Source organism: Oryzias latipes, chromosome 19 (assembly GCF_053564925.1).
Source record: "Oryzias latipes strain Hd-rR chromosome 19, Olatipes_Hd-rR_3.1".
NCBI classification, from domain to species: domain Eukaryota; kingdom Metazoa; phylum Chordata; class Actinopteri; order Beloniformes; family Adrianichthyidae; genus Oryzias; species Oryzias latipes.
In genome coordinates this window covers 18361042-18380187 of record NC_136255.1, presented here as the reverse complement: position 1 = coordinate 18380187, position 19146 = coordinate 18361042, and the positions used below count along the sequence as shown (strand labels likewise).

General features: G+C 38.8%; 1 protein-coding gene and 1 long non-coding RNA gene across 6 annotated transcripts; one reads left to right on the top strand and one right to left on the bottom strand.

Annotated features, from left to right (window-relative positions):
- Nucleotides 1–54: 54 nt before the first annotated feature.
- Nucleotides 55–18945, top strand: wdr90 (WD repeat domain 90). Of its 5 annotated transcripts, none has more exons than XM_078937896.1 (43): nucleotides 55–321; nucleotides 443–534; nucleotides 651–827; nucleotides 1566–1704; nucleotides 1805–1975; nucleotides 2192–2318; nucleotides 2634–2701; nucleotides 4055–4167; nucleotides 4307–4537; nucleotides 4617–4679; nucleotides 4780–4845; nucleotides 4963–5073; nucleotides 5155–5300; nucleotides 5384–5441; nucleotides 5540–5658; nucleotides 5995–6156; nucleotides 6242–6372; nucleotides 6563–6679; nucleotides 7118–7353; nucleotides 7895–8031; nucleotides 8148–8278; nucleotides 8798–8928; nucleotides 9527–9688; nucleotides 10014–10142; nucleotides 10257–10390; nucleotides 10468–10508; nucleotides 10595–10708; nucleotides 11683–11808; nucleotides 11896–11978; nucleotides 12051–12153; nucleotides 12362–12483; nucleotides 13119–13275; nucleotides 13362–13552; nucleotides 13764–13932; nucleotides 14008–14131; nucleotides 15813–15981; nucleotides 16119–16241; nucleotides 16401–16569; nucleotides 16840–16970; nucleotides 17674–17817; nucleotides 18218–18334; nucleotides 18447–18531; nucleotides 18629–18945. In XM_078937896.1, the coding sequence occupies exons 1-43, from the start codon at nucleotides 309–311 to the stop codon at nucleotides 18784–18786; spliced, it is 5490 nt and encodes a 1829-aa protein (XP_078794022.1). In that variant the 5' UTR covers nucleotides 55–308; the 3' UTR covers nucleotides 18787–18945. The 5 variants fall into 5 exon arrangements, with proteins under 5 accessions (XP_078794022.1, XP_020567837.1, XP_011486445.1 ...); XM_020712178.3 differs by having other exon boundaries at nucleotides 15810–15981; XM_011488143.4 differs by having other exon boundaries at nucleotides 70–321; nucleotides 4777–4845.
- Nucleotides 11151–13880, bottom strand: LOC144987969 (uncharacterized). Its single transcript, XR_013651657.1, has 2 exons — nucleotides 13744–13880; nucleotides 11151–13546 (listed from the first exon to the last, which is right to left on the bottom strand). It is a non-coding gene; the product is annotated as an uncharacterized LOC144987969 (long non-coding RNA).
- Nucleotides 18946–19146: the final 201 nt, after the last annotated feature.

Below are 19146 nucleotides of genomic sequence, written 5' to 3'. Positions count from 1 at the left end.
TTCGCTTTCATGAAGTGTTTCCTTGTAAACTTCATTACCCATAAAGGATTTCTTGTGCGTCATGACGTCACACGAACTATGGTGCCGTTGGCAACAGCGGCAGCTGACGCGGGAAGAACACAGTAAGCGACAGCAAAAGTCAGTGTCTCTGTACAACGAAAACAAGAAATCCTCAAACATTAAAGTTATGGAAAGCAAGTTTAGCTCTTTAAATATTTTTATAACAAGCGAGAAGCTTGTTTGATTCCGTTTTTACGTGGCTGCTTGCTTGCTAATCGAAAAAGAGGCGGATTTTTCAGCATCTGCCAATGGCTTCGAAAGGTAAACCAATATGTGTTTAAAGTAAAAACTAAACTACAAGCGCAACATAAATGATAATAATATGAATTATTACAATAACTTCTATAAATTTTAATATAAATGTCTGTGGTTCACTTTGAAGCTTGGCAGAATCCTTATGTCAACATTTTTAAGCATGTCAAGATAGAAGAGTGGAGGAAATCAGCCAAAGAGGGAGAAGTTTCAACGTTTAGGGTAACTTAATGCACTTTTTGTGTACAAAATTCGAGTTTCAATTAAATCTCTCCTCTTTTGTTTGCCTTATTTTCGTCTGTTTGTCATTGTTCTGTTTTGTTTTCAACATTTCTCAGGACAAGTTGCTCAAATGTCCAGTGTTTCGCATCAGTGGTGTTATTCCAGAAAACAGCTACATCCTAATCCCCAGAAACACCAAACAATCTCTGGAACTGACTGGACACTTTTTCTACCTTCTCTTCAGACCTTCTGCTGGAAAGTATTTCTTGGTCCACATAGATGTTGCTTCAAAGGTATGAAACCTGACAATGGATGATGCCATGCACATAATGAGCCTTAATGTGAGATACTGGATGCATTATTATTTAAACGAGAATTTTCCCCTCTTCTTTTAGTATTTTATTCTTTTAAATATCTTTTGAGGTAAACGTATAGTACTTGGCTAAGATTAATGGGGGCCGGTTTAGCTCGTGCTGGTTTGCGGCGCCTTCCGTCCGTGAGACCAGGGTTCGAATCCGGGCTGCTCCCTGTTCCCTTCTCGACCTCTGTGCCGGTCCCAAGCCCGGTTGCTTTGAGAAGGCTGCGTCAGGAAGGGCATCCGGCGTAAAATGTTGCCAAGTTTACCATGCGAATTGTTAGCTGTGGCAACCCCTGATGGGTAAAAGCCGAAAGAGAAAGAAGATTTGGCTAAGATTCATACAGAAAAAGTTTTAAATCTGTTGCATGGTCTTGACATTTTTGATGTAGAATACTGTTTTAAGTTTCAATTTTCTAATTAATTAACTTATTCTCATAAGCATAAAACAACAAAAAGGAAAGTTCTTATACTAGTGAAAATTAAAGGAAATAGAAAGAGCAAAACTTGTTATTCTTTTACTGTGATGGGAAATTCAGTGACAAGGTTCATTGTTTGTATTTTTAAAGCAGTCATTTTTGAATATTGTGATATATAATAATGAGCTTCCATTTATGATGAATTGTCGTAACTGCAAACTTTTTTCTTTTTATGACTTTTATGACTTTAATGACAGGAGGGCCAGATTGTCCGCATCTCCTTTTCCAACATGTTTCCAGAGTTCAAATTCACTCCAACATGGCTTCAGTTTCCTTTCGTGTGTGGTGCTGCCAAGGGTTCCGTTTATGAAACGACTGCCAAATCTGCAAAGCATGGTTAAGTACATGCACTTGTGATTTTGCAAATATGCTTACGTGCAGCTAATTGTGCCCTTGGTTAGCATTGCTGACAGGTCTTTCCGTTTTCGGGTTTAAGGTTTGGTTGGTCGTGCTCCTGGATCGGTGCGTTGGACCTGTTTGATGCTGGATCTGCAGGACATTCTCTCTTTCTACCTCAATTGCTCCTACAGTCACCTGAAAAGTGTCAAACTATTTGCCAACATGGATGTAAAAAACATGTTTACAAGTGACTTGCTGCTGGATCCTGGTAAGAATAAAGACTTTAAGCTTTTATCTTTTTGTGGCGCAAAAGATTTTTTTTTTCTCACTTTAAAGATATTTGTCAGTTCAAAGCTTTCCACACCACACTTGCTTCTGCAGAAGACTATTGGCACTGATTGACTGAATTTTTAAGCCCCATTTATGCTAAGTTTTCTTTCAGCTTAACATTTTATGAATAAACCATTTTCCCTTTTCCCAACAGGAATCTCCTTTACTGAGGCAAAGCAAATGGGTCACTCCTTTTTGCAGGGAACAGGTCCCATCCCCAGAGAAATGTCCTTCCCTGTCCCAAAAGGAACGGCCTGGCATGACCTCTACGATCACATAAAGTACACAGTTTTACCCAATTTTTTTGGGATACTGTTTGTGACTTACTTTTATGGATACAGAGACATTTCTTGCCTTTGCATTTACTTTTTTCTTTTTTTCTCAGATTATTTAAAAATCAGTCCATGCACACTCCAAAAAAAACCCAAAAAACATCAAAGTACATTCCTCAGATTAGAATTATTTGCACTTTAAGGTTTGATGAGTTCATTAGGTGTGAATTTTTAAGTTGCCCAAATACATTTGCAGCCTTTAAATGGTAAAATACCTAAATATTGTTTAAAAATGTATTAAGATGTTATCATTTTATCTTCCAGGTTTCCCTCAGAGGGCACTAAGTTACCTTTCAACTCCATTCAAAAAGAAAACTCTGATCCAGAGACTAGTGAGTCATGAAAATACTGTCCTTCCCTTTCTCCTATTATTATATTTTTCTTCTTTTATGAGCTATGCCAGAGGTTCTCAAAAGATTTTTTGTGGCCCTCAATAAAAGAAAGCCAGAGCGGTTTGAGGAAAAACGTGTTGGGGAGAACAAAAAAAGGCGCTTTCAAGCTAAGTGGACAAATGCTTAATTTGTCGTACTTCAAGGGCTGGATAAAGTCATGTGCCTTATTTGCAAGCAAGTAAATGCAATGCTTTAAGAAATCAATATAAATTGTCACTATGTTACAAATCATAAAACCTATAAAAAAATTTACCTGCGAGGAGCGCAACAATGAGCTCCAACAACTACTACGAGGCTATGCTGCACAGCAGATAATGTTTCCAAAATGGCTAAATCCAGTGAAGCTGTGACAGAAGCTAGCTACGTTGCGCCTTTGGAAATGGCCCGGCAAAGCAAGCCCCTAAGTGATGGGGTGTTTGTAAAAAGAATGTATGCTGAAAGGAGCTGACATTGTTTGTCCAGAGCAAAAGAAAAAATTAGAAGAAATAATTCTATCAAATGATACAAATACTAAATGAGGAGAAGATCTGGGCAGCAGCCTCTGACAGCAACTGGGAAAATATCTGGAGGGCCTGATTAATTGTATAAATTACACTTAAAGTTATTAAAAATACCTTTTTCTGTTGATCAATTTTTTTCGCCAAAATTGGCCCCCAATCAAAGTCAAGTCAAAGTCAGCTTTATTGTCAAATATGCTTCATTCACATGACATACAGCACAGAGGAAATTATTTCCTCTCGCCCCACAGTGCAAGCAGCTTATAAAATAACAATTATAATAAGAATAACAGCAATCTATTAAGTGCAAAATAATGTTGAGGTCTTAATTTGGCCCTCCACTGCAAAAACTTTGAGAACCCCGGAGCTATAGACAGTAAATATGACTTGAGCATTTAAACATAATGATGTGCTTCTAATTTGAATGTAATTTTATTATAAGGATTGCTTGTCTTTTGGATGTTTGACAGTTGCTTTCTTCTTTCCAAACCTCTTTTGGAAAATTATTCCATTGAAAAAGATTTTCAATAGTGATTTAAAAAAAAAAGGTTCGGATTTTGTTGCTTAATTTCTACAAGAACGCTCAGAGAACAAAATGTTTGGCCATGCTCGGTTCTGTGTTCTCAAAAAACTTTTTTTTTTCTATTTATACATTAAACAAAAGCTATGTTCTAAAGTCCAAATAAATGTTAGATTCCATTTGTTTTGATTCTCCCTATAATAATTTGACATAACCAAAGAAAACGAGTTTTGAGTTATACTGTAGGATAAATAACTTTCTCTTTTCTTCTCTCAGAATGTACTTCAAAGCAAAGCATTCCAGGAAGAGGAGCCTCTCGCTGTGTCAACCTCAGCAGAGCAGTTCAAGACCGTGTTTCCCTTATTCAGCAGATCACTTCTCCCAAGCTAGTAAGAAATCCCTCTGACATTCAATCATGTTACTTGTTTCACCACCATTGCATGTGGTATCTTTGAACACTAGCTATCCATATGAAATGTAGAGTAGATCAGTCTGCTTTTTTATTTATTTTTTATGTTTTCCTCTCAGCCAACAAGAAATCAAACCCCAGTGGTTTCCAGCGTCCCTGAAGTGGGGGTCGTCTCCTCTCATCCAAAGGATTGGCTCGTCCACAACGACTTCCAACATCAAGAATCTGCAAGTTCTAATTCACAGCAGCAAACATACAGTCCGTCTTCTGATGCCACTGATGGTGGAATTCATGTGTACGTTCATTCCGTGGATGGACTTAGCATTCATGGAGAGGAAAGTGAGGAAGAGGTGAGCTTTGTAGGGATAAAAAGATACATTTATGTCATGTCAAAGGCAATACAAATTGTGGGATTTGTCTGTGTTGCAGTTGGTTTGTTCGCCTGTTCCACAACCTGTTTCTCTGACACTGTCTAAGGGATTCAAACAGCAGGTGAGAGCTAAAAATGACAACAACAAAAAATAGTCTCCTTTCTAAGGACGTCAGAAGAGCTGCTTGTAAATCCTGTTCATGTCTCTTTTATCCAAAGAAGCTGCTTCCAGATCCGATTCTCAGGCTCAGTCGAATTATTGGTTTTGGAGGAGCCTCTACTAAACACGTATGTTTATTTGGACTTTTTAGTTAAATCTTTATCTATTTGGATGAGTGGGATTCTTGAAGAAATTGCCTGAAAGTCGGGTTGGATGTAGGTACAGTGTTTTTTTTTGTGCTGCAGGCCCTGTGGACCAAATCAGGCAGTGAAGTGGTATATCCATGTCATGCAATTATCATCTCCATGAAGATCTCCTCTAACCAGCAGAGATTCTTCATTGGCCACACTGATAAGGTGCAAAATCAGAGATGTTTATTGAAAACTGTGCTTCGGTTCGTTTTTGGGCCGTCAGGTGAAGATGCTTTTCCCTCATAGGTTTCTGCACTGACGTTTAATGGTAGCACAACAGTTTTGGCCTCAGCACAAACTGGAAACAACAGCGTAGTTCGAGTATGGGATTACCACAATGGAAACTGCCTGGCCATGTTCAGAAATCACGCTCATTCTTTATCCTGCCTCAGGTAAGCAGCATCTTCATTCATCTGTACCAGTCTAGTGCTGAAACAGACATGCAGCCCCTCATTTATACTCTCCCACTTCAAAGCTTCTCGTCTGGAGCTGCTGTTCTCTGTGGAGTCGGTAAAGATGTCCACAACAAAACAGTAAGTACCTTCATCATTTCATAAGCTGAAGTTAAAATATTTTCAATTACAATATAGATTGAAGTCATTAGTCTAAGTGTTCTCCACTCTTTTCGCAGTTGGTTGTGGTGTGGAACACTCTGAACGTCAGAAAAGGTGGACCGGTGACCGTCTTAGCCAAAGCACACACAGAAGTGGACATCAACACCATGAAGATCGCCTTCTTTGATGACACAAGGTGCACCAAACATGTCTTCTTTTTCTTTACTTGCAATAAAAATGTCGTTATATTTTTTTTAAAGATCTGTACTTCTAATTCATATCTGGTCAAAAATGTTCATGTTAAGTCTCTGTGACTGTTAAATATCTATATTTTAATCCCCCAAAATGTATTTTTCTTCTCAGATTTTATATAATATAACTACAAAAGCAGTTCTTAGATATCTCCACTTTGAAGAAGGCGTCCTTAGGTGTATTCTTGGTGCAGGCTGGGGCTCTGGGAACAGCTCAGAAGGTCATTGCATAAGGAAACGGCCCACATGCAGCCTCTTTAGTTAACAGGCTGTATTTCCAGGATGGTCTCATGCGGCAGAGATAATATCCGGCTGTGGCGAATCCGGAATGGAACGCTGCGCTCCTGTCCAGTTGACCTGGGGGAATATCGCTCGCTGGACTTCAGCGACGTGACTTTCGAGGAGGGAAACGCTTCACACAAACATGTTGATGATCGAACACTGTAGGTGAAAGCGTCACAAAAATCACCAGAATAATACTTTTAATTTGAATTTGTTGGGAACAGATTGTTTCTACCCTCCCTATAGATTTGCCTGCAGTCGGAGTGGGCATATTTTTGAGATCGATTATGGTCGAGTTTCTGTTAAAAATATGAGGAGGCTGTTACCTTCACAACAGCAGCACGCCAGCCGCAGGGAGAAGTGGACTTTTAACACAGGTAGGTTGAAATAAGGTCAGTTGAGGAATTTTTTGTTATTCTTCCTTCAAACTGAAATTTGAAGGAGGATTTAAGCGTCTCACAATCATCCTGGTCATCACCAAGTTTATTTTAAGTTGACCTAAAACTGTACTGTCCAGAGAAATCAGAGAACTTTATCCATCCTGACTGTATTTTGTCTGTTTCTCAGGTCCTGGAATTGCCATCAACAGCATCAGTGTATCTTCATCATTTTGTGCAACAGGCTGTGAGGACGGCTTCATGCGTCTCTGGCCTCTGGATTTTTCTGCCGTCTTCCTAGAGGCTGGTAGGTTTCCAGGCTTTGCCGCAGAAATACAGCAAGAAATGGTTAGCGGGGCTAGATTTTTACTGCAAAAAAATAGGGGATTCCACAAGAAGACTCGTTGTTATCGCAGTGTATTTGGTTTTTAGCCGCTGTAACAGCAACTTTTAATTTCTAGGATAGCATAGGCTTATTAATTGAAATAGGAATGTCTATAAAATTACACGCATAAAGGTATTTTCATTTATCATGAGCTGTAAGAAAGAGCAGCTGTTTTTTCTGAGGGATAGATCTTCAAAATTTGGCAAATTCTTCGAGTGGCAGGAGCAGACGATAATAAAAGTCTACATTTGCTATGAACAAAGGTTTTTGCATTGTCCGACATTAAAAACAACGTGATATGATTGTGAAAGCCTCACATTTCAACAGTATGTTGCTAGCAGGAATATCTGTGTTTTTCAGAGCATGAGGGACCTGTGAGCATGGTGTCAGTGTCGGTGGACAGCCAAAAAGTCCTGGCTGTCACCTCGACCGGTAACCTGGGTTTCCTTGATGTCAGCAGCCGTGAATACAGCACACTGATGAGGTCTCACACAGACACTGTCCTCGGCTTCAGCGTGGATGGCATTCGCCGGCATCTAACTACAGCCTCAGCCGATGGAACATTGCGCATATGGAATATGGATTCATTGCATCAGGTTACAACAAACACAGATCTCTCTACTTCTGAGCTTTTCCTGTCTTGTACACACTTTTGGTATTTTTACTGGAAGTTACCTGTTGTTAAGCAATTTTCATTTTTTGATCATTTATCAGGCAACCTGAAGGTTTCGGCACCTTTTTTTTTGTCCTTTTGCTGCTTTAGTGAACTTCCCTTGCAAAGTCATTCAAATATTTTACTCAAAGAAACTTCAAACCCTTCAACTATTATAGTCTTAAGCAAAATCCCTTCAGCAATTTAAGTAATTTCATCAAAGACCTTTTCAGCTTAAAGCATTCACACATGCGTTACAGTAGGCTGTGGCATTTTTTATAGATATACTTTACAAGAACACTATTATTACCTCTGAAACAGGGGGATAATACAAGTAAAAATGTTTTCAAAAATCTCAAGCAATCTACTTAAATAGACAGCTGTTTTTCAGAGCACATGAATCCAAATATTTGTTTTGATAAAAGCATGTTCCATCCTGACATTGACCTGCATTTTCTTTTACGATCCTATTTTTTTCTGTCTAGCTATTTGATTTTGCGTCTGAGGACAGCCCCTGCGCCGTGGCTTTCCATCCACACGAGCAGACCTTCTGCTGTGGCTTCACCTCGGGCATCGTCAGAGTCTTTGACATTTCTAATGCCAAGCTGCTGGCTGAACACAGGTACCCCTGAAACACCTGGGTGTCAATTGTGTTTTTTTGTTTAGTTCTAAAGCGGGTATTTTGGCACTTAAAAAGCTGAGTCTTAAATAAAACAATCTCAATTTTGTATTCAACAGGCAGCACAGAGGTGAAGTGATCGGTTTAGCTTTTTCTCCAGATGGGGATTTCATGCACAGTGCTGATGCTCAAGGTTCCCTTGCTCTTTATGATGCCTCAGAAGAAGACCACAGTGTGATCAGAGTTGCGTGTATGTATTCAAAAACACATCACACACCATCTGACATTAGCTTGTCACACAGAAACATGAACTAAATGAGCAGCTAAAAGAAGCTAAAATCAAACAAATCCTTAATCCTATATAAAAAAATTCTAGTTAGTCTTTTTGTCTGGTATTTTCCAGTTCAAGCTCTTATTTTGGTAGGTAGCGTCTCAGCGAATCTCGCAGCTTTTGTGAGCTGTAAATGTGTCAGTTGTTTTTTCTCATGTTTACCTACGGTAAATTTCCAAATGTTATCAAGTTTGTTTTTGTTAAAATGACTTTATTACTTAAAGTCCTGAAGACAACTCAGTTCAGAAAATGTCTTTTTCACTGCTTCCACTTTGCCTGATTTATATGCATAACTGCAAAACCCAAGACAGCTGATATTTAAATTGCTCTTTTAGTGAAATATTTTAAATCCTGCTGGGGGGGATTTGGGTCATAGTGGTTTAGAATATCAAATCCATACATGAATTGCTTGATAGACTTTTCTTTCTAAATCTCCAGGTAACGTTGTGGCTCGAGGCACTGAGCGCGCTCCAGATGCTCTCACAGTGAGCGGCGACAGCCGCTTCCTCGCTTTTGTTGGACCCTCTCAGAATATAGTCACTATTGCTGATGCACAGTCACTGGATGAGGTATTTTTCCTTAAAGTAACAACAGTATTTTAAAAACCAGTTCCAATGAAAATTTTGTTTTTGGTGTTTTGAACATGTTCTTGTGGAATTTTTCTGATGATGGAGGACAAATATTAAGAAACTTAAGCTCAAAATTGCATTTCTGAGTATTTCTTATTCAAAACGTTGTGAATCAGGCACAAATGAAAAAAAAAATGCTTGAAAAAGAGCTTATTTGTAATGTAAAAATTGCACTGGGTGGGCCACAAGCTCCCTGCTCTATTTAAACAGAGAACTTTTCTCAATGGGGAGGGGAAAGGAGGCGGGGTTCTCTGGACCAACGATCCCGCCCACAACTCAGAGGCAAATTTCTAATGAACTCGTGCTGCTCTGCAGAAACTATCCTAGAAAACGATGGCTATAAACGGATAATCATAATTAAAATTAAGAAAAACAAACACTGGAAATGCTTTAAAAATATATTAAAGAATGATTTGAGCGGGTCTTTTAACAAAAATATATATTTTTTTAAATGAAAGTATTCTTTTGTTGTTTACTTTTTTAAGCTTGTAAGTACTTTTGAGCTCTGGTCCATTGTTTTTGTACACACCGACTGCAGCTGCTGCATGTAGACGTGAGCATTCTGGATGTGGAAAGCCCTCAGTTGGATGTGGCCCTGAAGGTTTGCTTCTCTCCAGCTTCGACTGAACATTTACTTATCGCCACATCGGCAAACAAGATATTGTGGGTTTGCACCAAGAGCGGCCGTCTGCTCCGAGAGGTAACTATAGTAAACGTAACACACCAGCCTCTTTAAACTTAATGGGTAACTGGCTTGTTGGCAGCCTTCTAGATGGAGGAAACTTAATTTCTTTTATTCGATTTAGCTGCCTTGTGTATCTTTGAAAACATTTATGAGCCAGTCCAACAAGAAGGGTTTAGGGATTTTGTTTCTGAGAAACATTCAGGAGTTGTATGAAATTCCATTAGAAGAGCCTGACAGGACTGGAAAAACCTCAGAAAGTTTGATTATTTTTTTTTTTGTCCACACTAAATCAGTATATTTCAGAATAATGTTTCCTCACGAGATCTCTGTTCCTAAAAAGGTGTCCAATGTGCATAAACACCAGTGCTCATCCCTAAGTGTGAATGAAGACAGCCGATTCCTGCTGACAGCTGGACACAACACTGTGAAAGTGTGGGATTACAACCTGCCGCTCCACAATAACTCACAGGTAGACACTATTTAACAATGAGACATCTTAGATTGTCCACAGCCAGTTTTTTCCTTGGTCCACTTTGACACATCCTTTTTCAGTTTGAAGACACTTAAAGCGCGTCTGTCTCAGATGTTCATAGGTCACAGTCAGCCCATCCGCCAGGTCGGTTTCACCCCTGACCAGATGGGAGTGGTCTCAGTGGGAGACGCCATTTTTCTGTGGGACTTTTTGGCAAGTCCTCGGGACTCTCCAGCTGACGCCAAGTAATAAACAATACTGTGAACCTTAACCTTGAACGTGTAAGGTCTTTCTTACTAAATAAGAAGTTTTTGCATCACAGGTCCTGTCTCAAAGCAAGCCACACATCCTCTCAGAAAGCAGGTAAGTTCTCTCAGGTTTCAGGTTTTTAGGGATGTTATAAATAAAGACGCACGTCTTTATTTTTCTGGTCCTCTGGGTATTACTAGACACGAGTATGAACGCACTGCGACTGTCCAATGGGATGCCTCGACAGAAGGCTCCCTTCCCCTCTTCACCACCAAGGCTAGACTTCAGTGCCATCAACCGAGACGAACCAGCGGGTATACTTCAATCCTATGCATTTTATCTACAGATATATGATTTGTTTAGAAAAGCTAAACTTTGAAAAAAGTAACAAGTTGTTTGTATTTTAGTTGATTAATCTTTTACCTGCATCTTAATAGTAAAGTGTAGTTAAACAGCAACGAGCATTTCTGTAAAAAAGGCTTCATCTTTGAACATTTCCACTTAGAAATATTCTATGTATATATATAGCTGTACCTTAAATTCAAAGTAACTATAAAGCCTTTTCCTTTGATTTGACACCATCTCATAAACTGTTAAACTGTACAACCGCACCATATGGCTTTGATGAAACTTTGTTACAAAGAGGTTAAAGACCCACTCCAATGAAAATTGTGTTTATAACATGTTCTTGTGGAATTTTTTCAAGATTGAGGACATCTATAAAGAAAATTAGGCTTAAAATTGCAATTCTGAGTATTTCTTTATTCAAATCATTGTGAATCAAAGGCAGACGGGGAAAAAAAGCACTAAAAAAAGATTGTATTTGTTAAATAGAAAATACATTGCGCAGGCCACAAGTTCCCTCATCTGCCTTACAAGCCAATATCCAATGAACTCCTGCTGCTCTGCAGAAACTATGTCCTAGAAAGCGACCCAGGTTTTTTTAAATTTTGCCTAGACACAGCATTATCATAATTAAAAGACCACTTGGAACACCTTTAAAATAGATCAAATGATGATTGGAGTTGGATTTTTAACAAGTTTGGAATATTTCATTTGAGCTACTTGTTAGGTGGCTAAAGATTCTTTGTAAAATCTACGTTTCCACAGTCTGTTCTTACAATCTTAAGCAAAAACACAACAGTAATTCTCTGCTTTTTGTGTTTCATAAAGAGCGTCTTGCTCATATAGCTCGCTACTTTCTCCCATAATCAGTTTAATCAGTGGAATAAAAGATGAAGTCCACTGTTTCCAAAGTTGACCTTTTTTTTTCCTCCTACAACTTTAGGTTCCTTTTCTATTTGTGAAGATAAGCAAGACAATCCTGGGTTTCCTTTTAACCGATTAGATTCCAGACTTGCTGTCTCCTTTCTCAAAGTCACAGACATGGACAATAATATGTCTCCCCACATAGGTACGTGCTCCAATGCTTTTTTTGGCAGAACAAAAAAACTTAAAACAGTAAAATATGCTGTATTTACATGTTATAAATATTTCATAGCTGAGTTGCATCAGAACAAGCCTGCGCGACCTGATTGTTACAAGCACTTTGTCCCTCGTCTGAAGACCTCCTATCTTGATCAGGTGAGGATCATCTTGTTCAGTGATCAGTCGGTATGTGTTGTTGTGGTTGATTAGCTGTTTTATCCGCTCCAGACCATTGTACCACCGCAACCACGAGAAGAAGGCATCAAGCTGAAAGCAGTGATTGGTTATAACGGCAATGGACGCAATAATATGGTTTGGAGCCCTGACCAAGGTTAGCCTCATGTTTGAGAAAAACAAACCTTTAGAAAATGTTAGAATTGCGGCATCTGACGTGTCAGCAGAAAGATGTTTATTTGGTTCCTTTTTTTCGTTTTTACATAAATTCTGATTAGTAGCATCCTGAGCCCTAGCTAAAATTTAATTGAACAAAACCATTGAGATAATTTTGTGTCCTATAAGTTTTCTTTCTTCTCTTGCAGGCTTATTTGCATACACTTGTGGCAGTATGGTGGTGGTGGAGTACCTTCATACAGGCAGTCAAAGACATTTGCAGGGACACACCGAGGAAATCTCCTGTCTTGCGATCACAAATGATGCCCAGGTACGTTTCATTTAGATCTGTAGTGTAATTGTTGTAAAGGACCATTTGTTGTTTGGTGGTACTTATGTAAGTTCATCGTTTGTTTCCATCATGATTGGAATTGATGGATTTAGCTGCTTGTGGGGGGAAAAAAGGTGGTTGTTAAAATTTAATTCACCAGTGAATCGTTACCAGAGGACGGGGAGAAAATAGAGTAAATGGACTTTAGTTCAAAAGCCTTTTGTCCTTTGTAACCAGGTATGGATATCTCAGAGAGAATGGAGTGGCCCTCATCACTTACTGTGTCCCAATTGTCCCTGCGTTCTCTGTTATCTAGCTGGTAAACCACGCATTGCTGCAGAATACAATATTTAATTGTATTAAAAAAAACAATCAAAGGTTTGGTGTTTTGAAGATAGCTTTGTTCTAGTAGGCTTTCTGACCTTTGCCCTATCACAGTGGTTTCAACTGCATATTTTAAGGAGGGGGGGATCCTTTGATGCATCAGTGTCCAGACTGAAAATGGATGGCAGACACTCTGGTGCTCTGGAATCCATAAACATGTCCAGCGCTCGAGTTTTCTGGATCTGTTATTTGGATTCTTGGCAGTTTTGCATCTGCATTTTTTGTTTGTTTGTTTGTTTGTTTTTTCTCAGATCGTAGCGTCTGCAGCTGGAAGCGGTGATGGAGACAAAAGTCTCATCTGCATTTGGGATGTTCAGAATGGAGCTTGTAGCACAACGATTTCATACCACAGGGGGGCAGTACAGAGTCTCGCTTTTTCTAGAGATGACCGCTTCTTTCTGTCTGTCGGTGAGTTAAATTCAAAATGTTTCCTGTCTTTACATCCATGTAGATTTTGACCTTCCTAAGTTCTTATGTACCTCGATTTCTTGCAGGAGACTTCTCAGAACCTGGGTTGGCTCTGTGGAGCAGCAAGAACTTTCATTTGTTATCCAGTGCAAATGTCTCTGGACCAATCCATGATGCAGCCTTCAGCCCCTTCACGTCTGATCACATGGCATGTGTAGGCAGCCAAGGGGTTTATTTCTGTGTCGTTTACACGCAGGGCCAAGAGGTGGACCTGAAGGTAGATTCATAATGTTCAAAACTCAACAAGGTCTTTTTCATAGTTTTTTTCAATGTAAATATAAAGATTTCCCTCATTTCCAATGGAGTTTTGAAGATTAAAGGCTCTTATTTTGCCATAAAGATATCACTTTTGCTTTTTTTTAAACCAAAAAATACGTGTTTGGTTTGTATTGTTGTGCACAGACTTACATTTTAATTTGCTTGTGCAGATCCAAAGGATGGCTGCGCCGGCAGAGGTTGGGGATGTGGAGTTTGCAGCTCTTTGCTACCACATGGACCCCTTTCTGTTTACGAGCACAAACCGAGGACATGTGTGCGCCTGGGACGCCAACACGCAGGCCTGCCTCATAATCTGGGAAGCTGATGACGATGAGATTGGTTAGAATTTGTGCCGTCATTCTTCCAGCTGTTCTCTACATGCAACATTATTATTTTGTCAAAATGTGGATGCAGGCGTGCTGCTTTGTCGAGGAAATCGTCTGTTTGCGGGTAGCAGCACCCGCCGATTACGAGTGTGGGACATTGGTGCCATGAAGCGAATAACGTCTAAAGAAAAAGCCTGCAGTGCTGAAGACAGGTGAGGAGTGTTTTAGAACATTTCTAAATTTTGACTTTGGACAGAGTTTGAAAAAGTGATTGCTTTTCTGTTCTAAACAGAGTTGAACAGTAAGAAGCCATTAAAATGATTTTTGGGGAAAAAGGCAATTACATAAATCTGTCAGTCTTTAGTTCTTATCCAGATATTTAGTTATTGTTACATGTGTGCAAAGCTTTTATTATATGAGGTATTTTGAGACGCATTCTGGAGATTTTTACTGAATTTGACTGAAGATTTAATCTAATTTAAAAGCAAATAGCAGTGATATTCTTATATTTTTAGAAATTAACATCCAGACGATCAAATCTGTGGGGAAAAAAGTCTATTTTAAATTATTGTGAGCACATTAAGTTTTGCCTTTTATGTTCTATTAGATAAGTTCCTTAGATTTTAGTTTTCCTTCTTGATCTTAGTTGCTTTTCTTAAAACACTCCATTGAAGTCCCACAGCAATCATCTTTTGAGCTGTTTTCACAACATTCCCATTGGTCTTAATTATGATTTTCCACTATTAGCCAAAATTACAAAACCTGTTTTTTTCCTATGACATAGTTCCTGCAGAGCGGCAGTCATTAATTAGAAATTCGCCTCTGAGTTGTGAGTGGGACTATTGGTGCAACCCCGTCCCCTCTTCCCCTCCCTGTTGCGGAAAGCCCTGTTTAAGTGCCCCTATTACTATTTTTGTCTGTTCCTGGTTCACAACAATTTTAATACAAAAACACGATTTTCATTGGAGAGGGGTTTTTAAAGATCACAACAACAATTAAAAAAGAAAAACAAATAAAATTAAAAGAAAAAAATCACATTTTAGAAATCAATGCAAAAATCCCAGAAACTAAGACATAATTCTAAAAAACCGAAACTAAAAATAAAAAGGAAACGTTTTAGAAAACAAAAGTAACTTCCGGAAATCAAAATGAAATTTTAGTTTTATATAGTACATGTCAAAATATCATTTTTTTTACGTTTTTCTGTTTAAAAAAAACGTAAATAGGTTTAATAGATTTCACTGATTTAAGTCGTACAACGGCAACTCCAGGGACGAATGACTTCAGTTCGATTTCAAAGTTTTTCATAGAAAGCTACAAAAACTCAAGTAGTCTAACTTTGAAACTCTTTTTATCACTGAATTGTTAATACTTTAACACGTTCATCAGAACTCTAATGATTTAATTTAGTCAAGTATTTTTAGTTGCTGATGGCTAAATACATGAGCAGAACCTTAAAGTGCCAGTTTACAGCCCCCCTGCTGTTTGAGCCACATTTGCCACCCGGGCGTAACTCTTCAGTAACTTCTTAATGATTTTTGTCTGGTGTATTTAAAACACTAGTTTATTAGATGGAATGTCTTTTTCATTTTTTGGCTTTTATGGAATTTGCCCCTATAAAAAAAATCACTGTTTTAATGGTCCTGAAGGTGTAACCACAAGTATAACTGTTAACTGATATTTTGGTATGTTTTAACTCTTAACATATGGCTTTTATGCCAGTTTTACTTTATATAGTGTAAATTATTATGCAAATATTAGTGAAATCCAAAGCAGCTGCATTTTTATATGACAAACACATTAACTTACACTTTGTAATTGCCATAAATGACATGTTTCTAATATCAAGATTGACTTTATTTATGTGATTTTCTATTTTTATTTTTCAAGCAGGGAAACGATTTCGGTGGAGCGAGAGATAATGCTGGACGGCACGACGATCAGCGCGGCATTTGACAACACCATGGACATGGGCATCGTCGGCACCACAGCAGGGACCCTTTGGTACATCAACTGGTCGGACAATAGCGCCATCCGTTTAGTCAGCGGGCACAAAGCCAAGGTAAACATCACAGTAACAAAAAGGACATTTTTGGAAGCAGCAAGTGGCCGAGGAATCCGTGCCACCAGCATGTTTATCTCTGAGGTAGGAGAATGAACAGAGGTAGGCTTTATCTCTGCACGTTGTCTTCTACACAGGTGAACGATGCTGTATTCAGCTTTGATGAGAGCCACTTTGCCACGTGTAGTGAGGATGGAAGCGTGAGGGTGTGGACAACCCACAGCTACGAACTGGTGGTGCAGTTTCAGGTGCTAAACCAGGTAACAAACAAGATTTACACCTAATATGTTTAATTACAAGCACAAAAATAAACAGATGGACAAAAAAGAAGGAAATACATCAGACTTTCTATTATAAAGTCATTTTAGGCCTGAAAGTGGTTCCCAAATGAGTGTTTTCTGAACATGTATCTCCATCAGGCCTGTGGCTGTGTTTGTTGGAGCCCCGCTTCGATCAAAGACCACACGCGTGTAGCTGCAGGATACGGCGATGGGACCCTACGGATCTTCCAGCTCGCTTCCACAGAGATGGAAATAAAGATGCATCCTCATCAGGTGGCTGTCACTGCCATCCAGTACTCTGCTCATGGTGAGAAGGGAAACAAGGCGCTGTCGTATTTGAGCTGAAATGTTACTGTATTTTCTTGTCCTTTTGTTATGTTTTTCTTTCCAAAACCTTTTTTGAGCACTTTCCTCATAACTTATTACCTCATTGCGAGTCAAACATGTTACAATAAATTAAAACTGTAAAAAACAAAACTAAAATGCAATAAAAATGCAAGTGAAGTTGTTTTTTTAATGTCAATATCAGCAGTTTAATAATAAATAAAGGTTTTCTCCGTCTTTGCTCCTCCATCAGGTCATGTGATCGTGTCAGCAGGAAAGAACGGCCTGGTGGCTGTTAGCAACCCGACAAGTGGAGCGACTCTGCGCGTCATCAGGGACCACAAAGGAGCAACAATCACCACAGTGCAATGTGTGAATGAACAGGTCAGCAGATACAAAAGTTAACATTGATAAAGGAGATCAAAAGGGATATTGTTTATTTTTTATTAGTGAATAAAAATACATATTGGCACTACTAAGAAGGGGTGTAGTGGTTAGAAGTACTGGTAGTATTTTCTCCAGGAACTCTGGCTTCTTCCCATCGTTCAAAAAAATGCTTCATAATTGATTGAAGGTTCTTAATGGTTCCTGGGTGGTGAGTATTTGGCTCTGCAACAAACTGGCAGCCTGTCCAGGGTTCACCCTGCCTGCGTCCAACAGTCGCTGGAATAGACTCCAGCAACCCCAGGACGCCAAACGGGATTCAGCGGGTTCAGAAAATGTATGAATGGAGGAGATTTGTTTCATCACTTAGGTTTTCGTCTCCATCTTGTTTAATTTCAAAGGAACGTTTCAGTTTAATAGACTTTAGTTCTGAATGGGATTCACAAAATTGTGAAAGAATTCAAATTACTTACATTTTCATCAAAATGCATTTACCAAAACTGTTGCTTTGATCAAATAAATGTATCTTTATCTCCTTAAATCTGTCATTAGTATTGCTGCACTGCCTCGTTTTGTGACATCGTGGAACTTTTTACTTTATTACACATCTTCAGCTAAAGTGTAAGGAGCTGATAAACACAGAATGAAAAGCTGTTAGTGGTTGTAACTCAAAGGTTTTCCTCCTCTTCCTTTACTTCATTAGTGTAAGAAGTTTGGACTGGAGGGAAATGAACTGTGGTTGGCTGCTGGTGCAGACAGGCGCGTCAGCGTTTGGGCTGCTGACTGGATAAAGGAGAAATGTGACCTTCTGGACTGGCTGTCATTTCCTGCTCCAGCTCCTTCTCAGGTACCATCTGCATTTGGATTGTATCCAGCAGCCATTTTTTTTTTAATTTATGAACTAAAATTATTGAACTTTGTTTAAAATCCTTCATTTTGCACAATTCTCAAGGAAAATGTATTCATAATGTTCAGCTTCACAAATATGTCATTTCTATACTGCATGCCTGCTTGTAAAGAGAATAATTAATTCATGTCTCTCTTAAACATGCATTTAAATGTAAACAGTGTAGAAGGATTCATATCAAAATCTTTTTTTACATATTTTATTATAATCTTAAATTTCTCAATAGTCTGTTAATGTGCTTTTGTCAAAAGTATTTTGCAAATTTGGGACAAATAAATAAATACAAAGAAAAACTGTAAATATCTTTCAGCCTTTACCTTCAAATGTTTTGGCATTGCAGGATGATTGCCTGCCACCGAGCATTGCTGCCTTCTCCCCTGAAGATCACAGTCTGGTGGTCTACACTGGATACGGAGTAGAGAAAGAGCTGCTGTTTTACAGCCTGTCAAAAAAACAGGTAATGACGTTCAGTCTATTTTTGTTTTTCATCCAATGCGCTTTTGGTCTCCTGAGCCTGTGAGGACCAGATGCTGTCAGGAAATCTCATCATTTGTTTGATTTGGCCGCAGATCATAAAAAAGATCAGCCTGCCCCATTGGGTCTCATGCATGAGCCTTTCATCCAAGAGTCAACTTGTTGCCGTGGGATCAAAAGGTAAACAGAAATGCTGTTTTAACCCATCTCTCTGTAAAATCCCACATTCGCTTTGTGTTTTGAAAAATCTTTCTCTGCATACCTGATCTTTTGTTAGAGCGAGTGCTGAAGCTGATTAAGTCAACCAGTGGCGTGTTTCAGGACTTCTGTCAACACAGCGACTCGGTGCAGACGTGCCACTTCTCCCCCTCCGGGGCACTCCTTTTCTCCGTGGCTTTTAATGAGATCCTGCTGTGGGAGGTGCAGGGTCTCTGAGGACCTCTCATCTAGTCTACAACAATCAGACATTTCTTTGTTTCTTCTGTTGTGACTAAATGTCTTGTTCCATAGGTTTTTAAATATAATAATGTTTAGAGAAATTGATCTGAATCTAAATATTTTTACTGTTTTTAAAATAAAACTGTTTACAACAAAGATTCTATTGCCTTTTTTGACGCTTCTAATGTTGATGATGATGGTTTTTTTTAAGCTGATGTGAAATCTATTAGTTTTTTTTAAATCAATTTATGAATTCATTACACTTAAAAGCTGTTTTGGTTTAAAGTTTTATCTTTATTTGAAGCGTTTGAATCTTGCTGCCACAACTTTATTAAATCCAATTAACTGTCTGCCCCC

Coding starts and splice junctions, on each gene's coding strand:
- wdr90 (XM_011488141.4), top strand. Junction 4,168..4,306: donor AGATCACTTCTCCCAAGCTA/GTAAGAAATCCC, acceptor TTTTCCTCTCAG/CCAACAAGAAATCAAACCCC. Junction 7,354..7,894: donor ATATGGATTCATTGCATCAG/GTTACAACAAAC, acceptor TTTTCTGTCTAG/CTATTTGATTTTGCGTCTGA.